We start from the raw sequence: 10,325 nt of genomic DNA on the forward strand, positions 1-10,325 counted from the left end.
AGTAACCTCTATGAGTGTCTGATTCAGTAATAATACCCAGCAGTCCCAGAAATAGACGCTATCGAGTTCCAACTCCTGCTGCTAGGTGGAGCTGATGATGCTTGTTCAGGAGGGTAATATTTTGGGATGATATAATTCAAAAAAAATTGGGGGAGCTTTCAATTTAATCTCGGGATTCATAAATATGATGTAGACACTTCAGCTTTATTAAAGAGACTCAGAGACAAACCAGCACTGGAGAAATACAGGGGACATGACCAGGGAGCCAACGGGTCGGGGCGTGAAGCGACATTTAATATTTCCTGATGGAAAGTCAATTAAACCACAAAGAGACACAATACAACAACAAAAAGAAGACATGGTTGTGAAAGGTGGGGAGCCCTGTGTGTGCAGTGGCCCCTCGTGCAAATTGTCAACTACACATAGGCATGCAAAATAATACAAATATAATAACTGATTTATAACGCACATTTCAAGGTACCCATGGCCACTTCACAGAATTAGGACACAAGAATTAAGATAAATCAAACCACAGAAATGTGAGCCGTGTATGAAGAATCTAGTGGTCAAAATATTTTTTCTTGACTCAAATAATTGTTTAGTGTCAAAAATGTTAGAAAACAGTGAAATAGGCCTTTTCTGTAGCCTGGTAGTTTCTAAAACATTTTTCCTGAGTAAATAATTTGAAACAACTGCTCATCGATTTTCAACTAATCAGCGAGACAATTTTCAAAAGCAAATCGATGCAGTTTGTGTTTTGGCTGCGGAGATTTGACCTCTGTGTAACCGACTGGTCAATTCTGTTCAGTCCCATAATCCCACTGGAAACCTCTTGCTCTCTTAATTTGACTTAATTTTTTCTTGACTCAAGTAATTGTTAAGTATGGAAAATGTTAGAAAACCGTGAAGTATGTGTATCTGGAGCTCAGCAGTAGTTTTGAACCTTAGAATTTATTCCCCCTCAACTCATCAGCGGGGGTCAGTTCCGCGCTGTGTCGCAGGGGGGCGCCCACTGCTCCGTCGCTCGGTTTGCTTTCCGGATGAAGCTGCTCTTCTCCCCGCAGCAGAGGAAAGTCGGAGGCTCGTGTGTCAACATCCAGTGTTTCCCCCGGGAGACGTAACGTTAACGCTATTCTTAAAAAAACCCTGACGTCCCTTTGAGGAGCTGCTTTCTTATTCGCCTCTCCAGCCTCGTCTTCATCCTCGCAGGCCGCGGTGCTTGGCAGCGTTGAGACCCGAAGAAGAAGGCGCTCGGCCCCCGCTGCTTTGACGTTAGCTAACGTTATTGTAAACGATGACTGGGTACAAAGTGCGAACGGCGTCTCCGATCGTCTAGTATTATCTGGGGACCTGTTAGCTTAGCCGGCTAGCCTGGTGGTGTCGATCCGAGCGAAGGAGACGAGGCGACGCACACTGCTGACATGATGTTTCCTCAATCGAGGCACTCGGTAAGTTGACGAGTTGAACTTGTCCTGGTTGGAAACCGGAGCAGCCGACGCGGCGGGCTGAGCTAACGCTAGCTAGCAGCCCGACAGCTGACACTAGCACCGCGCTGGCCGCAGGTCGGTCACTGTCAGCCCGGCTCACAATAACCAGACCTCCCGTCTGCGTCGCCTCGCCACGGCGGTGCGGTTACGACACAGCAGAGCAGCTAGCTTAGACACATGAAAACACAGCTAGCTAGCTAGGTTTCTCGGCTAACTTGCCTGTGTGTGTGCGCCTCGGCGTTAGCTAGCGTCCCTCCGAACAGCGAGTGGAAGTTAAATCTGTGAGACTGTTTTAATCGGATCTGATTGTTTTAATTCACTGGGTTTTTTTAAACCATCACTAAGCACAAATGATTTGTGAGGCGACAGTGCAAATACACGGGAAACGGCTAACTTCCATTAAACAGTTTGGACACTCGATTAAAATAAAAAGTCCTTATGTTTGAAATCATTAAATACAAATATTAATGCAAACATAGGGCAGAATTTCAATTAGCATCTGTCAGCCATTAATTAGATCTGAGAAACTAGGAAGCAAAGTTAGAAAAGTAGCTGCTCTTCGTGGCTTAATTACTAAATAATACATTATGTTTTATTTTAACTGTAGGAGAAATCTTCAGCAACTAATATCAGATGAGTTACATTGAGTGTTCAGCAGTCAGTGGAGAAAAGCCTCACAGACGTTAGCTCAGGCAGGAAAGAGGTGTGAAATTACACATGGGCCTCAAATGAATCACCACTGCAAACAATGCTGCATCATGTTACCACAGTGTACATGTTAATCCGTGTTAATACTTGGTTTGAACAAGAAAAAAATGAAGCTGAAACTATTAAGGTCGCATCTAACAATTGTTTTCTTTATTGACTAATCTGCCAATTAGTTCCAAAACTGATTTCTATGTCAAATTTCACAGAATAGCTTATAATAGATTTACAAAGTCAAAGGAAACATCTTTATATATCTCCTTTGTTTTAAGCAACAAACCAAAACATAAAAATACTCAGTTTACAATGTTATTAAACATAGAAAAGAAAGTAAATCTCTGTATTTGGAGAAATTAAATAGTCATCAATTTATTTGCTGTTGATCAATTAATCATCATATTTTTTCAGATCTTGAAAAGTAATAGAAACAAAGAACCACTTATCACTTGAGATAAAGTTTTTCAAACAAGAATACCAAATGTGAATACATCTGGTTTTCATCGCTGTCTGTGTAAAATTAGCTGAATATCTTTGGCAAAATAGTGCAGTTGTGTTCAACCTGCACGCTAAGACTTTGTCCTGAGAACTACTCACACTTTTCTGACATTATATTGATCAGATAATAAATGAAAGAAACAACTAGTAGACTAATCGATAAAGAAAATAATCTTTGGTTGCAGCCTTGTTTGATAATTCATAAACCAACTTAGAAAAACACTTCACTGAGAAGAAAACCACAAGTGTACACAAAACAACACATACCATTAACAGAAGTACCACAACAAACGTTTACTACAGTGTTGTCACAAAAGGTTACATGTGAAGTGTGAAGTAAGAATTTACATACACACTGTTTTCTTCTGCCTTAGTTTCAACATGTGTCGGCGGTTCCACTTTCTAAGGGTTTGATCTTTTCCTGTAAACGAGTTTCCTCTAAACACGGCACGAGTTGAAACCATTTACTGCTCATCAGCAGTTTGATTATTGATTAATACTTTAGTTTCTCAAGCAGATAAATAATTAGAACAGCTGTTTTCAGTCCCTAAAATATTAATAGTTTGTGATTTTTCTCTTTTTAAGATCACAGTTAACTGAATATCTTTAGTTTTTATTGTTTTTGTAGCTGTGACCTTGGGGTGGATATATTTTGCAGTACTTAACAATGAATCAATTAAATAAAGAAACTAATGGGCAAATGAATTGATAATAGAAGAACATATTAGTTAGTTGCAGCCTTAAATATTATGATTAATTGTTTAGTTTAAATAATTGCAGAGAATTTAGAATTTAAACAAAAGAAATCCCCATAAACCCTGATGACATCTTCGGATAACTTGTTTTTTCTTTGATAAAAGACCTAAAATGATGGTGGCTCATGTTTTTTCTTCTAATTATAACCCTTGATTAACTGATTAAAAATTTAGAAATATGCCTTTTCTGTAGCCCAGCAGTTAAGAATCTTTTCCTGACAAAAACACTTGTTTATCGATTCTCACAATTTATTCTCTCTCAACTAATCAGCGAGCCAAGTAGTTCCAGTATTTCTTTTACATTTCAAAAGCAAATCACTGCAGTGTGCGTTTTTGGCTGCAGAGATTCGACCTCTGTGTAACCGACTGACTCCATCATTTCTGTTTAGTCCCATAATCCCACTGGAAACCTCTTGCCCTCGTGCCGTTTATTTAGAGAGTAATGAGGGTTTAGGGCACAGGATAAACGCTGGATTACAGCTCTGGACTGATGTTGTAACTGTTGTCTATACATAACCAGCCTCTCGCATATGTTCGGCATGGACACACTTTAATCTCGCCTTCTGTAAACACATTTCCTCAATCAAGACTCGGCCCAGTGATTTTTATTATGTTTTTCTTTGAGAGGATTGTTGCATATCAGTTTGTCAAAGCTGTTAAAGGTATCTCTGCTTTTTTGGATAATTGCGAGGTGACCGTTCTTTCCGGTTTGAACCACACAAGTCAAACATACCGTTTTCTCCTTTATCTCAATTTACAGGCTGAGTTCAGGCTGACCCTCATTTTAACTGTCCTCTCAAAGGGTTAATCCCAGAAGTCCAACTGCTGTTTCTAAACAAACCCAAACACATTCTCTGATTCCTTTCTTGTTGCACAGGTTATGGTTTAGTAAAGCAGAAAGGCTGTGTAATTAAACTGTAGTATCAGATGACCCATGTGAGTTGTGGTCCAGCACAAGTTGTAATAAATTAAGATGGCGAGATTACATTTTTTATTTGTCTGCTGGGATCCTCGTGAGTAAACGCAAACTGCTCATGTTGTTGTTTTTTGTTTCCTCAGGCGTCCTCTCAGTCCGGTCAACCTCTCAAGTTCACCACTTCTGACTCCTGTGACCGCATCAAGGATGAGTTCCAGTTCCTGCAAGCACAATACCACAGGCATGCAGAGACACACGCACACACACACACCATTGTTATAGGAAGTGAGGATTTGAGCTCCATTTTAGTTTCCACAAGTCTTACACTCGACGGAGAACTTGAAGTCTCGTCTATACTTAACTAGACTTCTGATGCATTGAGGCGGTGGCTCAGGAGATAGAGCGGATTGTCCACTATACATGTGGTTGGCGGTTCGATCCCGGCCTCCTCCAGTCTGCTTGACGATGTGTCCTTGAACAAGACACTGAACCCCAAAAGTGCTATGTGAATTTGCTTACGACTGGGTGAATGCGACTTTCCAAGCGCAATTATAAATACAGTCAGTTTATCATTTAGAATTAAAAGATCAGCAATAAAATGTGGATGTATTAAATTTGTACCAAGTCTCTTGTGTGTCTGTATTGTGGGTTGTTAAATACAGGATATAGGTTAACAGTTTAAAAATCATTCATCTTCTAGAATCCAGCTGATGACATTTTCACTTGGATATCTTCATTCTAGCTGTTGTCTAATGCATCTGCTTATTCTCTGTTAACAGTTTGAAGTTGGAGTGTGATAAACTGGCCTCTGAAAAGTCTGAGATGCAGCGTCATTATATCATGGTAAGTCTGGGATCGTACCTGTTCAGTGTGATGTGGCTTTTTTAGCAGATGAATCTGACCATCATGAAATGTATCCCACAATATTTTGAGATGTGTTTTCCACTGATGTTTTTAGTTTCCTATTTCCAGTGACATTTTTCCTGCTTTCGCCGTGTTTGAAAGTGCTATAAGAAAATGTCTTATTTGGTTTTGTGGAAACATGCGCTTAATTTACTAACTATACTGCCCTGATCTTGATATTTCATCATCATTGTACATATAATGACTCAAAACTGAAATATACATATTCTCTTCTGTCTGAAGTTATTTCTCTTTCTTTTATAACGTTTGTCTCTTTCTCCCTCTGTTTATTGTAGTACTATGAAATGTCTTACGGGTTGAACATTGAAATGCACAAACAGGTAATTATCCTCCCCTGTTACATATTTTTCTTCTATGATCTCAGCTTTTGTAGATATCAGGTCAAATCTATTTTCTCACATGAATTTTTCCTTTGCAGGCTGAAATAGTGAAGAGACTGAACGGAATCTGTGCTCAGGTGCTGCCTTACCTGTCACAGGAGGTAAGGACACGGACATCTTCACAAATGTGTCACAATAAGAGTCAACAATTCTGCCCACCTACTTATTCCTTTAGTATCAGGGCATATATGACCATGTTGGTTCTATGTTTCAGCATCAGCAGCAGGTGATGGGCGCCATAGAGCGAGCAAAGCAGGTCACACCTCCTGAGATGAACTCTATCATACGGGTGAGCTTTTATTTTGCTTACTTTACGTGTATGCGTGTTTCTAAGGCCGCTTTCAGACATGAACTTCAACACAGCTTAAAATGTAATAACTGACCTTTTCGTATCTTTTGTGTGTTTTCAGCATCAGCTCCAGGTGCAACACCTGCCCCAGCTCCAGGGCCTGGCCCTGCCTGTGACCCCGCTCCCCCTGGGCCTCACCCCTCCCTCCCTGCCCGCCGTCTCCTCCAGCTCTGGCCTGCTCTCCCTCTCGTCCATCCTGGCCAACTACTCCCACGGCCAGGCTCAGGTGGTGAAGGAGGACAAAGCCAGGGAAGCGGCAGAGAGAGCACCCAGAGGAGACGACGGGGATAAGTCAGACTAGTGTCGACACAGTGAGGAGGTTTGGAGAGGGAGGAGGGGTGTTGTGAGGTGTTGAGAAAAGAAAGGTGAAACTGTAACTGTAAATGGAGATTGATGTAAGTCTGGCTGCCTGTCTTGAGTGTTGATGAAACCGCAGGGATGATGACGAGCAGAAAAGACGGCGTTGAAGCTTTTGGATGTGTTAGAGATTGAAACTGCTGAATGGTTGAGAGCGTGAGTTCTTCTTTAGTGGTAATAGACTCAGTTCAGGCTTCTAGACTTAGAATAAATGCTTTTTCTTTTGTGTAAGCCACTGTTGTTAGGCTTAACCGAGATAAATGTTTTCCCATCTGGAGAAAGCGCTGCGGCTGAAAGCTAACAGCAGTCTCCCACACATGGATCTGCCTCTCACAGGTTTATTTTTCTTCTTGTTGTTATCAGATCTGTATTCAATGTTTATTTTTTTTCTTTAAGTCCCTCAGATTGTGTCTTACTGGCTCCTGTCTGCCAGTCACTGTAAGGAGTTTTAACATCTCAGCTCCCTGTAACTCCTTTTTCCTCATTGCATGACGTACAAAAGCTCAATATCACCTTTCTCCAAAAATGTCTGGACCGTAGACTGTAAATAAACATGGACGACACGTCTCCTCTTGCTCCCATTGCACAAAAATTAAGGATGAAATATCCCGGATATAGGTGCCACCATTTTGCACTTTTAACGTAATTTGGAGTCTGTGCAGTAGTGATCCTGGTATGGAGCTGTGCTATTGTGTTTCCGCCGATAAACACACTCGTCCAATTGCAAGTCAGTATCATCTGTCAGTCATGATCTTTCACCCTGTTTTTTTAAACCCCCACTGGAAAAATGAGCACTTGGACATACAAAAGTGTGATAAGAACTACCTAAAGTGACAGAAACCATCTTGAAGAAAATTCAATTTGGCGTGTACTTTGACTTTTTAGTTTAGTCCATGTCCTACATCCACCAGGGGGAGCTGTCTTGTCGTCCATCTTTATAAACAGTCGGATTACACAGACATTGTGCATCGGAGCCAAATTAAATCTTAGCCGATGATGTTAAATGGGATGTTTTTAAAGGGACATTTCACTTATCCTGTGCTTTCAAACCCTTCAAAAATCCTAACCCATTATTTTCATACCAACCACTGGATGCATTACCTTTAGCTGTGTACCTCAGTCCCAGAGAAATGGGATTTTATTCCATTAAAAAACCCTATAGTTTGTACAAATGGTAGTTCATTTGTTTAATAGGCCGAGCTGCTGCTGCTGCTGCTACACGCGCTACATTTAATGGACCATGACTCGTCTGTAAATGACAAGAATTTACACTCTGAAAGAATTGACTTTATTTTGACATGTTGTTTTCGTGAAGTTAAAGACAGGCTATGATTAGTCTAGAGTTGTCTGTGTGTGTTGGAGTGAATGTGATTGGAAAGAAGAAAACATGTTTAATTTAAATTTTTTTTTTTTTTAAAGCACCTTTTGTATTTCCCTCACCCCCCCCTCTGCGTCAGTCAGCCCTTTCTCCCTTTTGCTTGTCTGCTTTTAAATCAAACTTGAACGGGATCTAAACTTCAGAACCAGACGGTGGAAACCAACAGACGAGTGTTGACTGTATTTCTGTAAGTTCACCTCAGTTTATACTGAGACTGTGTCAAGCACCTGTCTTTTCCTACCTTGTGTGTGACTATAAGGGGGTATCCTCCTCTTTTCTTTAGTTTGTTTCATTATTTTGATTAAGAATGTGTCCTGAGTGAGTGGCTAAAGCTCTGAAAGCAACAGCAAACGTGCGTAGGCTCAGAAAAAACTAAGTTATTACAACCACAATTTGTGCTGGTGACCAAATTCTTGTTCCCTTACGATCACAAAAAAACAAGCAGTAGATTTTCAAACAAATTCTTTGTCCCAACTCCAACGCTAAATAAATACCAGTTCTAGAGTTTAAACACAATCTTCTTATCTTGATAGTATACTCTTCTTATGGTCCATATACAAGAAATCAATGCAGGTAATGATAATAGATCAGCGTTTCTTATCCAGATCATTTTTACTTTTGTACGGTGATATCTGGTTTAACTAGAACAGCACTCGGAGCGATAACCTCAATCCTGTAGTTCCTACAGTCGACATAACAAAGAAGGAAGGAGGTGGTTTCATAGGTAAAACATTTATTTGTCATAAAATTTAGTTTAATCTGCATTCGCAGCAAAATGGGTTTCGTCTTCTCAGGCCCAGGCCCCTTGAAGGATGGGGATACCTTCACCAAGGCTAACAACCTATCCCGCCTTGTTAAAGTGAAGTTTAAGTATAATTGGTTCATTCCCTACATCTCCAGAAAATGCATTGGAATTCAGTTCAGTAGTCTTTTCCATAATCCTGCAAACCAACAAACAAACGCTGATGAAAACATACAGTAACCTCCTCGGCATAGATAATTATCATCGTCCACAATTTGTTTCCACTGTTTAATTAAAGACTACTAAGATATTTTTTTCTCTCTCGCGCGTAAACAAAACAAATTTCACTTTGAGCAGATGTTCCACGGTGAGGAGAGACATAACTAAATCTGTCACTTGATATGTATGCAAAGGTAAATACAACATTATACACGTCTTTGAGGAGAAATGGTTCAGCATATCCGACCATTAGTCAAAGTAGGTGTTGGGTTTTTCGTGATTTCACGCAGGAAGTGTGACAAAGTGAAGAATGCAGCTGGTCATGCTGAAACACTTGATTTGTGTACTGCTGATTGACACTTTCATCTCATAATGCAATGCACAAAGTAAATGGAGGAGAACCGATATTATTTTAGGAATTTAAGTTGGGAGTTTTCAGTGGTTTTCTAAAGTTTTTTTTATCCTGAATATAAAACTTGTACTGATTTCTTGTGTACTGACTGTAAAACGGTTTAAAGGTTGGAATATAGCGCACACTGAATGCTGTTGGTCTTTAGTATGGAAATGGGACAACAGGGGGCAGCAGTGCTCTCATTAGTGTGAAGACGCTCACAAGCCTCTGAACATCCGCAGAGAGTCGGTGTGATGAGTTCACATCATCGTGACCGCTCTTCTCCTCTTCTCTTCACGTTCTGACCGTCGGGCCGAGCCGCTGTCACCCCCTGTAATGTGAGCGCTTGCCAGAGCTTTGACACCCCACCTTTTAATGTCTGAGCACGTCCAGGATCTGCGCTTGAATCTCTCTCTCTCTCTCTCTCTCTCTCTCTCTCTCTCTCTCTCTCTCTCTCTCTCTCTCTCTCTCTCTCTCTCTCTCTCTCTCTCTCTCTCTCTCTCTCTCTCTCTCTCTCTCTCTCTCTCTCTGTATTTTAATTTGAAAAGCACTTAAGTTGTGGCTTGGTGCTCGTTTGTTTTCCTCCTTCCTGTCTGTGCTAGTGTTGGGGAGCTGCAGGGTTTCCCTTCCCTGGAGATTTTCGACTTTAATATATCGAGTGCGGAGAACACATCAGTTTGTCTTTTGCGCTCTTTATGCTGACGTCAAGTCTCTGTAGAAAAACCTCCTTTGGCAAAACTCAGACATATGAATGGTATGTGTGTTTGTTTTTGCTGTGAAGGGCCAATTTGTATACATATGAATATATCAATATACATATTTTTTAAAGCATTTTTGTATGTTTCAAAGCTGCTTTTTAACGTGTGTATCATGGAAGACTTAAGTGTTGTATGTGTGCATTACAAGCCTACAGTAAGAGAGGCACAATGTTGTATACCATGTCGTTTTTCCTGTTTTTTCTCTCCCATTCTCTCAGTAGGCAGTAACACTTAACATTGTTTTCTAGGTTTGTAAATGTTTTATTCCTTTTTCGGTGCAAAGAAAATCCAGTTTAATGTGTTTATGAACACAGTCTCATTTTAAGAAAAATATCTGGGGCAAAAAAAAAAAAAATGTAAACAAGCAACCGTGTACTCTTAATGAGAATGAATCAACCTTTTAGCAGTAAGGAAGCTTCTCTGGTGCCTTACAAATAAAAGATGTGATTGCGAGTGGTCCGTTTGTCTT

At 40.4% G+C, this 10,325-nt stretch overlaps 1 protein-coding gene across 1 annotated transcript; it reads left to right on the forward strand.

Annotated features, from left to right (window-relative positions):
• The first annotated feature begins 1,031 nt into the window (after window positions 1-1,031).
• Window positions 1,032-10,309, forward strand: LOC118116485 (TLE family member 5). Its single transcript, XM_035168200.2, has 7 exons — window positions 1,032-1,448; window positions 4,502-4,599; window positions 5,138-5,201; window positions 5,558-5,602; window positions 5,701-5,763; window positions 5,877-5,951; window positions 6,073-10,309. Exons 1-7 carry the CDS (start codon window positions 1,422-1,424, stop codon window positions 6,310-6,312), a joined length of 612 nt encoding a protein of 203 aa, XP_035024091.1. The 5' UTR covers window positions 1,032-1,421; the 3' UTR covers window positions 6,313-10,309.
• Window positions 10,310-10,325: the final 16 nt, after the last annotated feature.

This window comes from Hippoglossus stenolepis, chromosome 10 (genome assembly GCF_022539355.2).
Source record: "Hippoglossus stenolepis isolate QCI-W04-F060 chromosome 10, HSTE1.2, whole genome shotgun sequence".
NCBI classification, from domain to species: Eukaryota; Metazoa; Chordata; class Actinopteri; order Pleuronectiformes; family Pleuronectidae; genus Hippoglossus; species Hippoglossus stenolepis.